Consider the following 20,576-nt stretch of genomic DNA (forward strand, 5'->3'; position numbering starts at 1 on the left):
CCCATGGGTTAACATGGGCCTTCTCTCATATTTGTTAGAAGCAGGCGGATTTGCTCTGTTTTATGTTTCGCTTGAGGGCTTGTTTGGCTGCCCGCAGCCCTTCCAATCTGCTGGCTGCGTCGCCTTAATGAACCACGGGCAGGCCCTGCTAAAGGTATTGTGTGCCATCTTCATGGTCTTGTGTCTTGTGCAAGTAATACATTTTGGCTTGCACGTGCACACCTTGGCTTCTCCACAGTTGAAGCAGAGTTTCGAAGCGTCGTGTTTACTTCGGCCTTGTGCAGCTGTGTGCCCAAAGTCCAGGCACTTGAAATATCGCCTCGGTTCCACTTTTTTGCGTATACATACCGCCCACTCAATGCGTATCTTCGCTACCTCCAGGAGTTCGGTTGTGGCCTTCTTGGGCAGGAGTATAATAGCCGTCTGTGCGCGCGGTGTGCTTTCCTCAGCTTCGGTGAGGCTTCAGCAGCAGGTCCTCTTCGATTTTAGCAAATACGGCTCCTAGCACGTCGTCGCTGGTAGACAATTCCGGTAAGTCACGTATTTCTATGAGGACTTTGGTTTTGTGCGAGGTGCAGTCAAGTGGCTGCAGGGGTCTCGCGGTGGCTCAGGATTTCCCCCGTTGGGAGTTATACCGCTCCGACTCGGTCAACAGAGCCCTCTTTAATTACTCCACATGCGTGGCGGGGTTGGCCATTGGTCGGCTCCGTGACCTTATATACCTTTTCCCCTGGGAGAATCGTGACTGTTATTTATGAACATGCCTTTATTTGCATATCAGTAAATATTAAGTGTTGCGCCTTGTGGGTATGCAATGTTTCCCGCTTTACAGAGCTGCCAAGATCTGCAGCGCTTCTTCCGCCGTGTTAGGTACCGTAGCTTGGATCGCCTTGCACATTGCAGCAGTGCCATCAGCCGTTTGGTTGACCATCTGTTTGATTATTGCATTCGCTCATGAGAAAGCAATTTTTTTTATGGCTGGCGACATTTTCCTCTTTGTTGGAGTAGTGTGATAGAGCGAATGCACCCGGAGGACCGTCGGACACGTAGCGGAGCTCCCTGACAGGTACGCATTGGCGCTCTGTTTACACCAGTACTTACGCGTTTTGTGTTCCTTGTAGGCATCGCAGCCCAAGATGGGAAATAATGGGAGAAACGAACAAAACGCGACCGCAAACTTTCACTTCTCAACTGTGTATGTGTGTGCGTGTGTGTGAGTTTTTTTTTTTGTATTCTGTTTGTTAATAACGCTTAAGTATTTACATTTTAGGCTTAGGTTGTAGTTGGGAGATATATGTTGGTTAGTTATTGGTTAGTTAGCGCGGATTGCCTGCGGAACGGCAGCAAAGCATTGCTTCACAGGCATGTTCTTGCTACCTAGTCTTCCTCCGTTCTCCGTCTGGTGCGCTCAAAACTCCTGAGTTCCAGCATGACTTCTGCTGCAAAGGTGCTGGTTGCGTCCCACTTTACTGCTGTCTCTAGCATGTTCGTGACCAGGTTGTCCACCGTGATGGGTCTGCCCATGCTGTCCTCCAGCTCCTGCCTGTTCGATGACAAACGTCCACACTCGAAGATGATGTGGTTGGCGTCCTCTAAGATTCCTCTGCCTTTTTAAGAACACTCGTCTGTGTTGTCGCTTCATTGTGAGCTCTATAGCAAACTACCGGTTCAGTTGCCAGTTCATCAAGCGGGACCATCACGGCGATAACCAGAGCCGCCTCGTCTGATACCGTCCGATATATAGAGTTAACGCCTCGGCTGTAGCTAGGAACAGCCATTGCTCTGCTCCAGATGGGGGACGTGTACATTATTACCGCTTTATTTACGGTCATAAGAAGACGGCGTCTCTGCTGTTTCGGTCCCCGTGTGTTAAGCATAATCCTGGATAGCGCTCGACAGGATTCTGCAGCTTGTTTGTGCACATACTCCAAGTGCTCTCTGAACGACATCCTTGTGTCTAGCATGACACCCAGGAACTTTAGCGCCCTCGCTGATTCTATTACAGCGCTGCCGGCTTTTATGTGCGCTGTTTCCACCTTTTATCTTCTGCTGACTAACACCGCTTCTGTATTATGAGCAGCCATAATAAAGCCGATAATACGTGTATCGATCGGGAGTTCCAGTCGTGCATGATGTTCCAGAGGAGGGGTCCTAGAACTGAGCCTTGGGGCACCCCGGCGGACACTTGGTGTGTAGTGGGGCCATCGTCGGTGTCGCTTAATTCCCATTTAGTTGCGCCGAAAAGTGACAAGCTTGCGAAGGTTAGATCAATCATTGATCCGATACCACCCCGACTAAAGGTGTTTTCCGAGCCGGAGCTTAACAGGGCTATATCCAGGGCTGCGAAGCTTTCCAACAGGGCACGACCTCTTGCGTTAGTTGCTTGGCTGCCCCATTCCATTGCCCAGGCGTTGAAGTCATCAGCAATAATGCCCTTCCGCCCCCTTGCGTCGTCAACTAATGCGTCTAATGCAGCTTGAAGCTCGCTAAGCTGCATGTTCGGGGCCAGGTAGCAGCTGTGAATCCACAGGCTGCCGTATTGTGCTCGTACAAACCCAGTACAGGACTTCATATTCTTCAGCGCTGTCGAAGGCTCGCCACATATCCAGAGTGCAGCTATTCCATCCTGATCTGCGATCCATATTCTTGGGCAGTTGGTCTCTCGATGGTGGGGCTCGATGATATCGATGCGCATTTCTCTAACAGTCTGCTCTAAGAGTGCTTGAGCAGCTATGCAGTGGTTAAGGTTTATATGAAGTAACCGTAACATTTCATTTTCCGTACTGCCTCGCGGTACGCCGGACATTTAAAGGTGCCTGTGAAGATCGCCCTTCGCGGTCTTGCGAATGCCCTGCACATCGCCACTTAGGTGGTTGAGGGCCGTGTCGCCCTTCACGAGCCTGAGCATGTCGGCATACGTACAGTCGCCCACTCCATGGACTGTAATGGCATCGGCTCTGGGACGCTTCTGCGTTCGCTTGCGTCTATTGATTGCTGTCCAACTCTGTGTGCTGCCTTGTCGACCATCCAGGTTAGGGTTGGCAGAAGCTCGCTTGGGTTCCGCGTGGACCGCCTGCCTCGTTGGGTTCTGACCCTGGTGTTAAGCCTTCTGAGAGGGAGTCATGCGCTGCTCTGGTATGCCGTCCCTCGGCCGTATCGGTGTGCTTGCACCTCTTTGGCCTAAGAGCTTCGCTGGCCGCGTCTTTAGCACGTTTGATTCACAACGTCTGGCTAATGCAGGCGTTGTTTGCACCTCGTTGCACTTTGTATCAGACGCGCAGAGCTTGTGCGCCATCTTCTGCAGATTCTCTGCCTTCGCGAGCTCATCTCGCATCTGCCCGTTAATGTGGCGTTGTACGCTGAACAGCGCCGTTAAGCCGTCTAGGACTATGCCTATCTTTTCTAATGTGCCCCTAAGGGTTATTGGCAGCTAAATGCTCGCTTTTGTCGGCGACGACTCTGCCACCCTTTGCTGCACTGGCGTGACCGCCTGGTGTGGCGGTGATCGCTGCAGCGCAGAGCGGCGCAAGAAGGCCTGCAGCTCATCCTCTATTTTTCTCCTATATGGGCACCTGCTCTAACTAACAGGGCTCTACAGGGTCCCTCGGGGGCCATAAGCTTCCCTCAGGCTTTTGATCGCTGGGAGTTATACCGCTCCGACTCGGTCACCGGAGCCCCGTTTTTTATGGGCACCGCCGCGGCAGTGGGGTTTGATATTAGTCTGTTCCGCGACCTTTACTTAAGCCTGTTTAATAACAAAGCTTACCTGCTTAGCAAGAACAGCGTTAGCCTGAAAGTATGCTGTACTTCTGCCAGCTGTCCTTGACAGCTAATCGCCTGGTTGATGTCTTTGCTACGGAGTTTAGCAGCTGGTCCTCTAATGCAGATCAGCTGGTTGTGAACTGCACTAGCCAACACTACTATAAGCTGTTAGAGTGAATGCAACCAATTGCACAGATTGCTTCGCGAGACGGCAACTAAATTTGAGTGGTAAAACTCTCAAAAGCGCACAAAAACACATCGAGGAGACGCCTCTGTTCCCCTCGCTGGGGTCGTGGAGTAACAAACGCCGCCCCAAAAAACGTTCTGCACGGGCTTCGCAGTGAGTACCGCCGCGCACCTTTTGGTGTATTGGGCCTAAGACACAATTCACTGCGCACGTACATTAATTTCACTATAGTTTTCGCAGAATATCCACGGGTTTGTCTATTTTCATACAGAGCAGTTAAAAAACGCGTCCGCATTCGATGTAAACAATCAATGTGTGAGTGTGGGTGCGTTTGTGTGCATGTATGTGTATGTGTATGTATATGTGTGTGTGTTTTTTTTTGTTTATCTTTGTTTTTTGCTTACGGCATGGAGGTGAAAATCTTCGTAAGATACTGATGGCCCGGGCCAGCCGTATGCACGATTCGCTGACTCCGTCAACACCTACGTACTAAACTCAACCTCCCCCACTCACACACCACATGCACCGCGGGATCACCGCAAATAATTACTTCGTGGGGATGGGTTGCTTATTTTAGGCAGTCTCCATTATTCGTCGCTCCTTTTCGCATCGTCTCAGATCCATCTGGATGCCTGTTATGAGCTGACTTATATTTCTCCAGTTGTCCTCTCCTTCCAGCATGAACGTTACCAGTCCCTCAGATGGAGGTACAGAGCCTACTGCGTCTCTTTACCTCGAGCATTGGTACAGCACGTGTTCCGGGTCCATTGCTCCAGATTGGGGATTAGTTTGTTCGCCGTGTTCCATCTCTCCTGCCAAGTTGCCATTGATGTTGCTCTCTTCAACCGTCGGATGAAGTCCATTAAGACGGCGTCGCCTGTCGCCATTCGTGCTATGTATATGTTCTCCGTTTCCTTGGCCAATATGTCTACCGGCAGCATGCCTGCCAATACTGTGGCCGCCTCGTCCGACACCGTCCGGAATCCAGAGATAGTGCGGAGTGCGCTTAGCCTGTAGGGGACTGACATTTTCCTTCTGAGGCCTTTCTGGCTTGCATCTGCTGATGCCCATATCGGTGCAGCATAGAGCAGCACGGACTCTACAACTCTCGCGAGGTGTACACGTCTACCTGCTGCAGGTCCTCCTATGTTGGGTAGCATCCTCGACAGGGCCGCCTGCAATTTGGCTGCTTTCTGGATAACATAATCTACGTGAGGTCGAAAGCTAAGCCTGTTGTCTGAAATGACCCCCAGATACTTGATGGAAGCCTGTAGTAGCCGAGTGGGAACAGTTCTTGATTGTTAGAAACTTTATGTGCTACCCTCGCACTTAGCTCACACACTTTTGCATATTCCTTTTGATGTCTGATTTGGCACGTAGGCAGATCATACGATAATGCAGTTAAACTGAGGAGCGATCGCGAAAGCTTTTATCACCGTTACAGCTAGGTCTATAAAAGGAGCGGGCGACCGCGTGCGACAGTCTTCAGTTCAGATTGGAAGCGAAAAGACGTACTTCGTCAAGAAGATTAAACAGTGTAAAAACGAAGTCTAAAGTTAAAATAAGTAATAAAAATAATAGAAAGCGTATTAAAGCAGACGTGCGAGTGGAAAAGTATTGTAAAATCTAAGTAGTGAAAGATATTGAAACAGGTGATTTTATATTAGCCTGGTATCAATGGATTGGTGTTTGACCCTTGTTTAATTTTACAGCCTCGTGGCAGGGGTGCTGCCGCAAGCGCTGGTCCGCTTTTCACCAATCTCTTGGTGCATATATATTGGCTCGGAGACAAGGGTAGTAAATCTACTCCAAGGAGATTTCGGAACCGTGCTCCAGTGCCACATTCGAGACTGCTCGTTGATGATCATCAAATGTGTCTGGCGTTAAGTGACTTATATAAATGGATACCAAAGTCACAAGTTTATTCAGATCCACAAGAAATTATGACTTAAAATCTGTGTTGCGTAGTGTAATTGATTATTTATTCTCCTTTGTGCTACCTTCGTCGCTCTTATTGAGAGAATGAGAATTAGAATTGACAAAGAGTAAAGCGCACGAACAAGCTAAAAGATAAAAGCAACTACAATTAGTAAAACAGAAGCCATCTGAACGAAATTCGAAGCACGCATCCATACATACATCACATTAAACTTAAATTTTTGACATTGCGATCAGCGGATGTCTACCTAATCTATTCCCATTGATCGAAGCTAAAGTAAATTTAAGCAACTAAACAAACATGGAACAAAATGTATTATATTGAATTAAAAATTAGTCGATAGATATTAGAGTTAAGCAGCAGTAGTAATATTCCTTTTGACCTATGAATATATTTGGCAAGGGTAAGGTTGTGACATTTATATGCACGTCAATATTTATATATATACTTACAATTAACTTTCTTTGTACAAAGGCAACAATGATACCCATACAATAATACACCTACACACACCCACCAACATCGACGTCATATTGGGCCCAAGTGCACGCAACGATGGAAGTATGAGTGAGTTAATATAGAGTAGTGAGGACTATTTTTTTTGTATATCTGTTGTATATATATATATATTTACGATTGACATTGCATTGATCTCGAACCTATTGCCAACGTGAGCGTAAGATAACAGTTTTCTTCAGTAAGTTATGTTGGAAAACTGAAGTTATTTTGTTGAACAAAAATCAGTATATTATTATTTTTAAAATCATGAATTCGAATTTGAATGTTTCGGTAAATCTTAGGGAATTGATAATTCGCTTGTAATATAATCATGTATCTTGAGATCAACGGCTTGCTTCAATTAAATGATTTTGTTATATTTTAATATGAATCGGTGAATAATTATCTTGTCTGTCGAGTACCATGCTGAATTCTGTTGAAATGCGTTAATGCGTTAGAGTCTCGCATAGGGGCAATCTACGATTTTCTGGTTGCTATGGTAGGGAGGGTAGAGACGAGGGACAACTAACACCAAGATCCCTCCATTAGGCATATTGGATCCCGAGTTTTGTGGTGTTTGTCGGAACACTTATTTACAGGATAGGGAAATAAAGATAAATTTTATGATAGTATTTGATCTTGTTTTTTTTGAAGCGTACTTGATATTCTTCATGTCAGTGTATTGGTGTTGATAGGCAGATTGGGCGAGGAAGAACCCCGACCACGACGAGCTAAATTGAGCAAAAGCAAGAAGTACGCGCCCCCGAACCCAACGCCCCGCGACCAACGTAAGCCACTAAGGGCGAAAACGCCATAGAGGGTTACAAATGGACGTGGACACTCCATGTAGAAGGCAGCATCGACTGCCCCCCGTATACACGTGGACACTACATAAGAAATGGCGCCCAACTAAGGGGCAGAGTATGATTTGCAACTATCCTAGATAATTTTTGGATTTCGCGGCTATATCTCCGATTACAGCTAGTTTTCAAAGTATTGGGAGTTACACTGCACAAAAAAAAAATGCCCAAGATCGTTTAGTTTAGTTGAGATTATATTTCCCCGGAATGCTCTGGTTATCCAAACTAAATTACATATGATTTGTTTTCAAGTTATTAAAAGGGTTTTAGATAAGCGTAGTTGGAAATTATAAGAACTATTTTCGGAATTAGCGACTACAATTCATGAATTGGATTGGTCGACCAAAATAGACTCGTAAAAGTCCAACAACGTTAAATATATTTAGTACTCCTTGTGATAGTATAAATTTGGTTTAAGCGCTCTTGAAGGTATGGAACTGCAATTATCTGGAACTATTCGGAAATTGACCTATTTATCATGAGAAGCTTGATTCCAAATCAGCAATAGAAATCATTACATATAATAGACGACAACAAAGGAAACCCAATTTCGCCTAATTATTTCAACAGTATTTAGCATTAGGGAAAAGGACAGACAGCTTTAGATATATGAAAAAAAAAAATAGAAAAGAATTAATTTGTTCCTGATTTTGAATAGCGTTCAGCGCATGTAACATTTTTAATGGCAGTACAAAGAAGTACAGAAAATATTGCAGCTGCCATAGAGCAGATAGATCCCTTTTGTGGAATCTGCAACGAGGTGATGACTTCGTCACAATTGTTTGCTAATACTCCATGTAAGCACCGATTCCACAAAACATGTTTGATAGAGTTCTTACAAAACACTTCAGCATGCCCTACATGTGCAGCCGATTGTACAACTCTTGCGTTAAGCTTTTCTAACAACACTTTGGCAGCAGAGTTGAACCTAACTGATTCAATGCCTGGCATTACAGAACAAGAAGCAAATAAGCGAAATTCATTAAATAGGAGAGGCATGGGGAATAGACAAAGAGGAGCTACTCCTAAGAGAGGGATGACGACTAGATCCACAAATAGAGCACCGACCCTTGATCAGACACAAAGCAACATGTCTCTTGGCTCTCAAGTCGACATGGCTAATTATATTCAGAATATGATGAACGTTCAGCAAACTCAGTTGATGGACCATATTACGTCATATTTATCTAAAACTATTGAGACCTCTATTCGAAATCAACTCGCAAATTTGCAGATTTCAAATAGTGATCCACCATCTTCTAATGGGATAGATACTAATCCAACCCCACCAATACCTAGAGAACATGGACCAGAAACATTGATTCATAGATTGAGTGAAGCGGATGCTAGAATTAACAGAGAGAGAAGCAGCCAAAGCTTTAGTGTGAATCCGGAAAAAGTATCAGGAATCATTCAGAACTGGCGAATTAAATTCGATGGCACTAAGCAAGGCATGCGTATGGATGAATTTCTTTACCGAGTGCGATCCTTAACCAAACAAAATTTGGGTAACGACTACCATCTTCTTAATGACCATTTATACTTACTTTTTAATGGTAAGGCCAGCGATTGGTTTTGGAAGTTCCATCGCGCAAATACAAACTTTAATTGGGAAACATTTTGTCAAGAGTTCCGTAGAAGATTTGGAGACTCTGACACCGATTTAGAAATTTGGGAAATGATTGGGAAAAGACGACAGGGTGAGAGTGAGTCTTTTGATGCCACTATCAGTTTGCAATAGAAGACCTAGTTGACAGATTGCAACAAGGAATCTTAGAAAAGCAGATAGTAGACCTTCTGATTCGCAATTCCAAGCCCAGTCTGCACCATGAACTTCTCCACGTTAGCATTCAGAATAGATCGCAACTTAGAGTTGAAGTGAGAAAACACGAGCAATTTTATGGTGACATAAAATCTTTTAAAGGAAGAACATTAAGGTCATATGTTTCGGAAGTATCAGGCGAAGCCAATGGTAATTTGCCGCTTGTTCCATCGGAAGCGGAAATTCAAGAAATAAAACGTATTAAGACAGATCCAGTCTGCTGGAACTGCGATAAAATCGGACATAAATTTGACCATTGCCTGGAGATTCGTCGTATTTTTTGTTATGGCTGCGGAGCCAAAGAAGTTTTCAAACCATGCTGTTCAAAATGCAACCCCTCGGGAAACTGGCAGCGGGATGTACAACACAACACCAAATAGATACATCCCCAGCAAATACTCAGGCCTTGTCGGAAAAATCGACCCAAGTTACAAATAAAGATAAGGACAAAACCGATAGTAAAACGATAGCAGAGCGAGAAAAGCATTCGATTAGTTATTCTAAACATTTTTCAGATTTACCTTTTCATATCAGACTACAGAATTATAGTTCGGCACGTAAGCGAATTTTTGCTGATTTAGATTCTTTAGATTTATAACTAAGCCCAAGCGTTCTACAAAACGATTACGTACGTTTTGGAAATTAGTACGTAAAAATCGTAGGAATATAATAGCATCTATTTTTCTAAGTTCGGATGAACGACTATACACTTCTGTTCAAATCGAAGGGAATGAGTATATAGGACTTTTGGATTCAGGAGCTACTATTAGTTGCGCAGGTGGATCAGCAGCTCAACAATTACTTAAAAATAGTAAGACTAAGAGATGCACCGGATCTATTCGCACAGCAAATGGCACCGCTAGCAGAATTGTTGCTAAATTACAGACGCAGATCACTTATCGACAGTTAACTAGAAGTATCGAGTTATTTATTATCCCAGAACTTAAACAGGATATATATTTAGGTATTAATTTTTGGCGGGAATTTGGCTTGTTAGGGACAATTACTAGGCAAGCAGAGATATCAGAATTAGATGTTGGAGCACCAGCAGAACAAAGGGAGCTTCCCAAATTTCATCTTCTAACTAAAGAGGAACAGGGCCGTCTCGATGTCATTATAGGAGGATTTCCCTCGTATGCTAAAGAAGGCTTAGGCAGAACTAATTTGATTAGTCACTCCATTAATATAGGCTCGGCAACACCAGTTAAGCAACGCCACTGGCCAGTCTCTCCGGCCATTGAAAAACTAATGTTTGCAGAAATTGACCAAATGCTAGCTCTAGATGTAATAGAACCTTCTACCAGCCCCTGGAGTAGCAATTGCGTTCTGGTTAAACGCGGAGATAAGTGTCGCTTATGTTTAGACTCAAGACAGGTTAACAAAGTGACGGAAAAGGATGCCTATCCTTTGCCCCACATAGATGGTATTTTGAGTAGGTTACCTCCAGCTAAATTCATTACCGGATTAGACATGAAACATGCCTTCTGGCAAATACCGTTGGAGGAGAAATCACGGCAATATACTGCCTTTACAATACCCAATCGACCATTGTACCAGTACAAGGTGATGCCATTTGGTCTTTGCAACGCGCCGCAAACACTTTGTCGCCTTATGTATGAAGTTATTCCTGCCCATTTGCGTACACAAGTCTTTGTTTATTTAGACGACTTATTAGTGTTATCAGATAATTTCGACTCCCACCTAATTTTGCTACAGGAGATTGCGTTATGTTTGAGGAAAGCAAATCTAACTATAAATATTAGCAAATCCAAGTTCTGCATGACAGAGATAAGATACCTCGGGTTTATCATCGGAAACGGGCAACTCAAAACGGATCCTGAGAAAATACAGGCAATCAGTGAGTTCCCTGTGCCGAAAACGGTCAAGCAGTTACGTCGCTTTTTGGTCTGGTGGATGGCGTTTCGTAGAAAAGTACGCCGCCATCACTTATCCGTTAACAGAACCAAAAACAAAAGTCTCTGGATTGGAATCCGGAAGCCACCGAAGCTTTCGCAATGCTCAAATCCTACCTGACTGCCGCACCTATTTTAATAACACCCAATTTTTCGAAACCTTTTATCCTGATTTGCGATGCATGTACTTACGGCATTGGTTGTGTACTAGCGCAAATTCGAGATGATTCAGAGTTACCGATCGCTTATATGTCTGCGAAACTTACGAGAGCTCAGCGTAACTACTCAGTTACAGAACTGGAGTGTCTCGCTGTTCTCAAAGGCATTCAAAAGTTTCGAGCATATATAGAAGGTCAGGAGTTCACCGTAATTACGGATCATGCTTCTCTTAAATGGCTTATGAAGCAGAAGGATTTGTCAGGACGACTAGCTAGATGGTCTATGAAGTTGCAGGGATTCAAATTCGATATCCAGCACCGAAGTGGTTCCCAAAACGTCGTTGCTGATACACTCTCTAGAACTTACGAAGAAGAAGTAGCAGAATTCGATGACCAAGGCCCTATAATAGATTTGACTTCAACTTGTTTTAAGGCACCAGAATATCTAGCTTTAATTGCGTATATAAAAGAGAACCAAGCTAGGTTGCCGGACCTAAAGTTGATGGATATTATGTGATACAAGAGAACACAGTTTGCCACTGGCATAGAATCGCAAGAGAAGGACTCATGGAAACTGTGGGTACCTGCAAGTTTAGTCCCAGAAGTATTACGCGATGCGCACGAACCACCTAGCTCGGCACACTGCGGCATGGGGAAAACTGTAGAGAAAATTAAAAGGTACTTGTTTTGGCCAGGTATGGTGAGCCAGATACGTACACACATTGCTAACTGTAGCACTTGTAGATCTACCAAGAGCCCAAATATAGTCCTTAAGCCACCAATGGGTAAGCCAGTGACCTCAGATAGGCCATTTCAAAGATTATATGTCGACCTGTTGGGACCGTATCCTCGTACAAAAAGGGGTAACATAGGGTTGTTGATCGTGGTAGATCACAACACAAAGTTTCATTTTCTTTGCCCTCTGAAGAAATTTACAACACAGAAAATTACAGAGTATCTCGAGAATTCGATTTTCTACACTTTTGGTGTACCCGAATCTATTCTTACCGACAATGGATCGCAATTCCGATCAAGTTTCTTTAAAGCATTTTTAACTCGCTTTGGAGTTGAGCATAAATGTACTGCAATATACTCGCCGCAAGCTAATGCAAGTGAAAGATTGAACCGGTCAGTCTTGGCTGCAATCCGAGCTTATCTCGGTAAAGACCACACTAATTGGGATGTGCAGCTTAATGCAATAAGTGCATCATTAAGAGCTACATTACACCGAAGCACAGGCTTTCCACCCTATTTCCTTGTTTTTGGACAAAATATGATCCTGAACGGAAAAGATTACACTCTGCTCAGAAACCTAAATCTATTAAGCGATGATGTTTACATTAGCCGTACAAACACCATGCAATTAGCACGGGAGAAGGCCAAAGAAAATATATATAAGGCGCACGAAGCTAATGCAAGAATTTATAATCTTCGTTGCCGAAGGGTGCAGTTAAAAGCAGGCGATTCAGTTTATGCACGAAACTTTGCTCAGAGTAACGCGAGCAAAAAGTTCAGCTCGAAACTAGCAAGAGTATTTCTGCCAGCTAAAGTTCATAAGAAACTAAGTCCGTTTTATTATCAAGTTAGTCGATAGTAATAACAAATTGCTAGGAGTTTATCATCTGAAAGACATTCAAATAAAAAGTAATTATACCACCTAGTCTATTTTTCAAATAAAAGCTCTTCGTAATATCTTGTTCATTTATTTGCGTTGTAGTAGCCGAGTGGAACAGTTCTTGATTGTTAGAAACTTTATGTGCTACCCTCGCACTTAGCTCACACACTTTTGCATATTCCTTTTGATGTCTGATTTGGCACGTAGGCAGATCATACGATAATGCAGTTAAACTGAGGAGCGATCGCGAAAGCTTTTATCACCGTTACAGCTAGGTCTATAAAAGGAGCGGGCGACCGCGTGCGACAGTCTTCAGTTCAGATTGGAAGCGAAAAGACGTACTTCGTCAAGAAGATTAAACAGTGTAAAAACGAAGTCTAAAGTTAAAATAAGTAATAAAAATAATAGAAAGCGTATTAAAGCAGACGTGCGAGTGGAAAAGTATTGTAAAATCTAAGTAGTGAAAGATATTGAAACAGGTGATTTTATATTAGCCTGGTATCAATGGATTGGTGTTTGACCCTTGTTTAATTTTACAGCCTCGTGGCAGGGGTGCTGCCGCAAGCGCTGGTCCGCTTTTCACCAATCTCTTGGTGCATATATATTGGCTCGGAGACAAGGGTAGTAAATCTACTCCAAGGAGATTTCGGAACCGTGCTCCAGTGCCACATTCGAGACTGCTCGTTGATGATCATCAAATGTGTCTGGCGTTAAGTGACTTATATAAATGGATACCAAAGTCACAAGTTTATTCAGATCCACAAGAAATTATGACTTAAAATCTGTGTTGCGTAGTGTAATTGATTATTTATTCTCCTTTGTGCTACCTTCGTCGCTCTTATTGAGAGAATGAGAATTAGAATTGACAAAGAGTAAAGCGCACGAACAAGCTAAAAGATAAAAGCAACTACAATTAGTAAAACAGAAGCCATCTGAACGAAATTCGAAGCACGCATCCATACATACATCACATTAAACTTAAATTTTTGACATTGCGATCAGCGGATGTCTACCTAATCTATTCCCATTGATCGAAGCTAAAGTAAATTTAAGCAACTAAACAAACATGGAACAAAATGTATTATATTGAATTAAAAATTAGTCGATAGATATTAGAGTTAAGCAGCAGTAGTAATATTCCTTTTGACCTATGAATATATTTGGCAAGGGTAAGGTTGTGACATTTATATGCACGTCAATATTTATATATATACTTACAATTAACTTTCTTTGTACAAAGGCAACAATGATACCCATACAATAATACACCTACACACACCCACCAACATCGACGTCATATTGGGCCCAAGTGCACGCAACGATGGAAGTATGAGTGAGTTAATATAGAGTAGTGAGGACTATTTTTTTTGTATATCTGTTGTATATATATATATATTTACGATTGACATTGCATTGATCTCGAACCTATTGCCAACGTGAGCGTAAGATAACAGTTTTCTTCAGTAAGTTATGTTGGAAAACTGAAGTTATTTTGTTGAACAAAAATCAGTATATTATTATTTTTAAAATCATGAATTCGAATTTGAATGTTTCGGTAAATCTTAGGGAATTGATAATTCGCTTGTAATATAATCATGTATCTTGAGATCAACGGCTTGCTTCAATTAAATGATTTTGTTATATTTTAATATGAATCGGTGAATAATTATCTTGTCTGTCGAGTACCATGCTGAATTCTGTTGAAATGCGTTAATGCGTTAGAGTCTCGCATAGGGGCAATCTACGATTTTCTGGTTGCTATGGTAGGGAGGGTAGAGACGAGGGACAACTAACACCAAGATCCCTCCATTAGGCATATTGGATCCCGAGTTTTGTGGTGTTTGTCGGAACACTTATTTACAGGATAGGGAAATAAAGATAAATTTTATGATAGTATTTGATCTTGTTTTTTTTTTGAAGCGTACTTGATATTCTTCATGTCAGTGTATTGGTGTTGATAGGCAGATTGGGCGAGGAAGAACCCCGACCACGACGAGCTAAATTGAGCAAAAGCAAGAAGTACGCGCCCCCGAACCCAACGCCCCGCGACCAACGTAAGCCACTAAGGGCGAAAACGCCATAGAGGGTTACAAATGGACGTGGACACTCCATGTAGAAGGCAGCATCGACTGCCCCCCGTATACACGTGGACACTACAAGCCTTTGACTCGATACTAACGCTGTCTACCTGAAATCTAGCAAACTCAACTATCTTGCGGCTTGTGATAAGCACAGCCTCTGGTTTGTGGCCTGCCAAATCCAGGCTAGCGCCACGCATCCAGCTGGCCACGTTCCTTATGGCTGCATTCGCTGCCGCTTCTACTTCTTTTATTTCTTTGCCCACCACTACTAGGGCCAGATCATCTGCGAATCCTGTGATTCTGCATCCCTGGGGCAATTGTAGTCTGAGCACCTCGTCGTACATTATGTTCTACAGGAGTGGTCCCAAGACCGACCCCTGTGGGACTCCTGCTGAGACCATATACCAGTATGAGAGACCAGATTGCCGAGTTAAAAGCATTGCGGATGTCCAACGTAACCACCTCGCAATACTCCTTGTCTCCCCACTTCCATCGGGTACCCTCTATTGCTTAAGCAGCAATATCGACCACCGCCTTAATTGCGTCGCCCGTAGACCTTGCCTTACGAAAACAGTATTGCTGTTTGGAAAGGCCTCTTTCTCTTAAACAACACTCAGTAGTCGGTTGTACACGATCCTCTCCAGAACGTTTCCCGCCGTGTCCAGTAGGGTTCCTCTATTGGCTTGTCCCCTTTCGGTAGGAGGATTAATTTCTTTCGCTTCCATCTCTTGGGAAATACACCATCCTGAAGACATATATTGTTTTTCTCGGCGAAGGCGTCGGGTTTCGTCAGCATGGCTAACTTTAGCGCCTTGTTTGGCACCCCATCTGGCCCTGGAGCCTTTTTGTCGCCTAGTTTTTTGCTTGCCACTACCACTTCCTCTGCCGACATCTGCTGCACAAGCTTCGTGCTGCGTAAGCAGTTGACGACCTCCAATCGTGGGTGTCGGGGTAACAGTGCCTCGAGACTATAGTGGCGGGTGCGGTTGGGCAGATCTCCCGGGTTTTTTCCTGGTTGCGAATCTTTTTCGTGACGACCTTCTATGCCGTGCCCCAAGCAGCTGGATCTGCTTTGTTTAATGCCCGCAGGTCTTCCAGTCTAGATGCCAAGTCTAGGCGTCCTAGGGCTCTTTGAGAGCGCCTTCTCGCGCATAAGCATGAGCACCTGCCCGTCGTTTGCAAGGGCTACATCGATCGCCGCAAACTCTTATAGCAAGATGGTCGTTAAAATCTCGGGCTATGACGGGGGGAGCTCTTTTGCGAGCGTCTTCTGATATTTCCTCCAGCATACGCTGGAATCGCCGCAGCTCCCAGCTCGGTGGTGCGGAGCGACTGTAGATAGTGATTCCGCTCTCACGAGTCGGTCATGGGCTGCTCTGGCTTCCTGGATGGCCGCTTTCCCGCATTCTTTGCCGCCCATCCATTTCCAGCGATAGGCTTGCAAGGCTCACAGATTATTACGACGTCGGCTTCCGTACTGATTGCGTCAGCAGGGCCAGAGCAGCACTGCAATGGTTGCAGTTCAGATGTGTGAACTTAATTTCCTATTAGTGAGAGCGCTCCCAAGCACGGGGCATCTGCCGCTGCCGGCGGAGTCAACACTGGAGTCAGTATTCCTATCCTTACAGACCATGCGATGTGGCTCTTGTTGGCAGTTCTTAGCCAGGTGGTCCTTTCCTCCACATCGTCGGCCAGTTTACTCTTGCTCTGCCATGCGAGGTGTCCGAATTCAAGCATCTGAAACATCTGGTGATGTTGGATGATGTGGATCCCTGAACTGACCCATCCTACTCTCAGGAAACCTACTCAATGGGTTTTTTTCGCGCTTTCCGCTGCTAATCTTATTTTCGCCGATTGAGCTTAGCCTTTCGCAGGTTGATTTTTACTGGGGCTAGTGATTGGTTGGACCCCTCAGCATCTCGCAGATGTCCTCTCCGGTCGATATCTTGTCCAGGTCCTTGCACTTTATCGTAACTCGGTGGGGCAGCGTCCGGACCTCTGCATTTTCGCTTAGCGTTCCGCCAACCAGGCTCCTAAATGCTGTGGTTTTCGCTGAAGAAGCAGTTCTCCTTATTTTGCCCTCCTTATTTTCGTCACCGCTTTTCTGAGTTCGCACAGCTGATCTCTCCATTTGTCGCCATTTCCTTTGGGGATCGGTGTCTTCTGCACATTTGTTACGGTAGCCTGACTACCGACTGAAGCTCGGATTCTTTTGGCTTAGTGCGTTCGTGCTGTGGACTGCTTCCGTTTCACATCCACCGTCGTCCTGAACAGGGGCGAGGTTTGGGAGGACTGATGCGGCCTATTAGCCTCCTTGCACTTGCAAGTGTCGTCGTGGCTACTTCTACACCTGGTGGCGATGTGCCCGAATTCTAGGCACTTGAAGCATCTCCTGGGGATGGTTTTATGACGAATGCGGCAGATTGCCCATCCAATTCTAACTTTGCTGATTTTAAGCAGCTGTTCTGCGGGATCTTTGGGTAGGAGAACTCTAGCCGTCTGGGTTCTTAGGTATGCTGCTCGCAATTTGGGAGTGGCTTTTTTGGGCATGTCCCCGTCGATTTTGGCAAAAAACTGCATCCAGAACGTCGGTAGCTGAGCACCACTCGGGAATATGTTTAACCTTCAGCATGACTTTTTCAGAGAACGTTTTAACCTCCGCGAGCTCTCCCTTCTTCTCTTGCACAGCCTTAAGTAGTTTCGCTGTTGCATCGTCTCCTACTTTTTCCATCTGCAGGGGCAGCTCTCCAGCGGCTGTTCTTCGTATTTTGGTGACGTTCTCCCTGTATTTTTGCAGGGATTCATCGTTTTGAACTGCCCTCAGGACCTCGGCTTATGAAGCCGAGTCCCTGCACTTGACCAGCAGGGCATCTGGTCTGATTGGCATTTTGCGTGGCTTCTGTGGTCGGTGGTTAGCTTGTTGCTACGTACTCTCCTTAGCGGGTCCTGGTGGTGGTGGCTCTTCTCGGGTTCTTTGCCTCAGTGGTTTGCCCATTTGCTGCCGGACTTGCTGACTTCGGCGCTGGTGTACGCGCGCTCGTAGGCACATTCTTCTCGTTGTTGCGAGCACCCGGTTGCGTGTCGCTAGGCTTCTCAGCAATTTCCTTGCAGTTGCGGCAGATTGTTTCTGTCGGCACCTGGTCCTCTATTTGAGAGCAAATTGCCTCCTGAATCTTCTTCATTTGCGCGAGGGAATCCTTCATTCCCTGGTTTGTGTGGCGCACCACAGGCTTTTTCTCATCAACGAGGTAGATTATCTCGTCTAGGATTTTGCCTAATTGCTTCATCTGGCTGCAGCAGGAGTCTTTTACGCTCTTTGCTCGCTTAGACGGCGTTTTCCGGCGCTCTCAGGGCCTCCTGAGGTCCTGCCTCTCTTCGTCGCATTTGGTCTGAAAGGGTGCATCGGCTTTGTTGGCCTGCGGTGGAGCTCTAGCAACTCTGCTAGATTTCGCAAAAGCGAGACCATCTTCGCACTGTGTGGCCTCTGCCTGGCACGTTGTTGTTGTTGTTGCCTCTATTGTTGCGGGATGGAGGTGTCCCCCTTGTGGTTTGTTGTTCATTTTTTGTTATTTGGGCCCCCCTCGAGGCCGTTATTGTTGCCCGTTCTGTGCAGTCACCTTCGTGATCCCGTGGGTGCCTTTCCAGGGAGTGAGGTCCACGTGAGTGAGTGAGTTGACTCCGGTCCTAATGGGAGCCGGGGTTCAGAGCCAGATCGGTATTAGTCAGGACGATGTCAACTGATCCTGCACGACCAACTTAATGGTAACGGACAGCAAGCGTTTCTCGAGGCCTTGCCATGGTTTTAACGGGGCGGGGGCAGGCGCAGCATTAGCCCAGCAGCCGTTTCCGCTCGATTTCACTCGGTTTACTAAGGTGCTGGAATACTGCGGCCTGTCAGACCGGTGTCGTCGGATATGTAGTTGGCTTCCAGTATGCCGTAATTGAGACCTTACTGGGCTGAGGTCTCAATGGATCCTATAGGATCCGCTGTGCACGAAAAATAAATGGGGCGAGCTTATCCCGCAAAGCGTCCCACGTTGGCTACAAGTTTCACCGTAGCGTTTAACCGATCGGAATCATGCCGCCCTGACTCGGCCGCCAGAGCCCCGTTTGTGGGTACGCCGCCGGAGCGGTGGGGATGGCTTAGCCAGATCCGCAGCCTTGTGTACCCGTTGGCCCTGCTGAACGTTCAGAATTCATTATTTAGTTTTTTTTTTCTTTATGCTGTACTACTAGCGCCATCTATGGGCGGGCAGCTAGATATATACATCCTGTTTTAGTAGTGGCGCCATCTATTTGTCACGTTGCGATAAGTGTTTGTCTGCGGTTTTGAGCACTGGTGCTCAGCTGTGCTCACGCAGATTGCCAATGCAAGCTTGTAGCAGCTGATCGTCGTCTGCATGACTTTCACAATTCCCAGAGAGCTTTCCAAGCTTTTCACTCAATGTGCTCCAAGGGCACAATTGAGTGGTGTTGTTGTTGTCTTACCCAACGGAGGAGACCTGCGACCACTGCTGTCTCCAGTTGGCGAACAACGCCAGCTCCAGGTACGTTGAGTCTGTCGTTTTGTAGACGCTTTTCCTTTGCAGGAGCTGTGCGTGTGTGTATGTGTGTGTGTGTATGTGTTTTTTTTTTTTTTTTGCTTACGGCATGGAGGTGAAAATCTTTGTAAGATACTGATGGCCCGGGCCAACCGTATGCACGATTCGCTGACTCCGTCAACACCTACGTACTAAACTCACCCCCACTCACACACCACATTCCCCGCGGGATCACCGCAAAGAATTACTTCGCGGGGATGGGTTGCCTATGTTAGGCAGTCTCCATTATTCGTCGCTCCTTTTCGCATCGTCTCAGATCCCTCTGGATGCCTATTATGAGCTGACTTATATTCCTCCAGTTGCCCTCTCCTTCCAGCATGAACGTTACTAGTCCCTCAGGCTGGGGTACAGAGCCTACTGCGTCTATGTACCTCGAGCATTGGTACAGCACGTGTTCCGGGTCTTCGTCCAAGTTTGAGCAGGTTGGACACTCAGGGGTGTCCTCATGCCTGAACCTGTGGAGATACTTCCTGTACCCGCCGTGTCAAGTAAAAAACTGCGTTAGGTGGAAGTTATTTCTCCGTTCCGTCTCCTAATCCATTGCTCCAGATTGGGGATTAGTTTGTGTGTCCATCTCCCCTTGTTCGCCGTGTTCCATCTCTCCTGTCAAGTTGCCATTGAAGTTGCTCTCTCCGACCGTCGGATGAGGTGCAGGGTGAGGTCTATAATAGAGCCTCTACCGGCCTTGCAGTACGTGAGCTCCTGCCCGTCGTTTGCAAGGCCCAAGTCGATCACGCCAAACTCTTCTAGCAGGGTGGTCCCTCTCGCGTTGGTTTCCTTGCTTCCCTATTCCAGGGCCCAGGCGTTAAAGTATCCTGCTATGACGAGGGGAGCTCTGTTGCGAGCGTCTTCTGATATTTCCTCCAGCATGTTTTGGAACCGCCGCAGTTCCCAGCTTGGGGGTGCGTAACAACTGTAAACGGTGATTCCATCAATTTTCGCTCTGACGAATCCTTCGTGTGATGCTCTGACTTCCTGGAGAGGTGAGTTGAGGGACCAGATGGCCGCTTTTCCGCATTTACTTGCCACCCAGCCGCTTCCAACGATAGGCTTGTATGGCTCGCAGATTATTGCGACGTCAGTCTTTCTCTCCCGTGTTGCTTGCGACAGCAGGGCTTCCAGCGAAGGCTTTTATGGCTC

The 20,576-nt window shown here is 45.7% G+C and overlaps 1 protein-coding gene across 8 annotated transcripts; it reads left to right on the plus strand.

The window, feature by feature from the left end:
* The first annotated feature begins 5,474 nt into the window (after positions 1–5,474).
* Positions 5,475–14,907, plus strand: LOC135430940 (uncharacterized). Of its 8 annotated transcripts, XM_064685777.1 has the most exons (5): positions 5,475–5,601; positions 5,662–6,291; positions 6,363–6,455; positions 13,995–14,087; positions 14,716–14,907. In XM_064685777.1, exons 2-5 carry the CDS (start codon positions 6,273–6,275, stop codon positions 14,835–14,837), a joined length of 327 nt encoding a protein of 108 aa, XP_064541847.1. In that variant the 5' UTR covers positions 5,475–5,601; positions 5,662–6,272; the 3' UTR covers positions 14,838–14,907. The 8 variants fall into 8 exon arrangements, 3 of the variants coding, with proteins under 3 accessions (XP_064541847.1, XP_064541848.1, XP_064541850.1); XR_010436708.1 differs by lacking the exons at positions 13,995–14,087; positions 14,716–14,907 and adding an exon at positions 7,041–7,058; XM_064685778.1 differs by lacking the exons at positions 13,995–14,087; positions 14,716–14,907 and adding an exon at positions 7,082–10,968.
* Positions 14,908–20,576: the final 5,669 nt, after the last annotated feature.

The sequence above is a fragment of the Drosophila montana genome, unplaced genomic scaffold, assembly GCF_035044405.1.
Source record: "Drosophila montana isolate Dmon_TW-CO22-7 unplaced genomic scaffold, ASM3504440v1 contig_3119_1, whole genome shotgun sequence".
Lineage (NCBI taxonomy): Eukaryota > Metazoa > Arthropoda > Insecta > Diptera > Drosophilidae > Drosophila > Drosophila montana.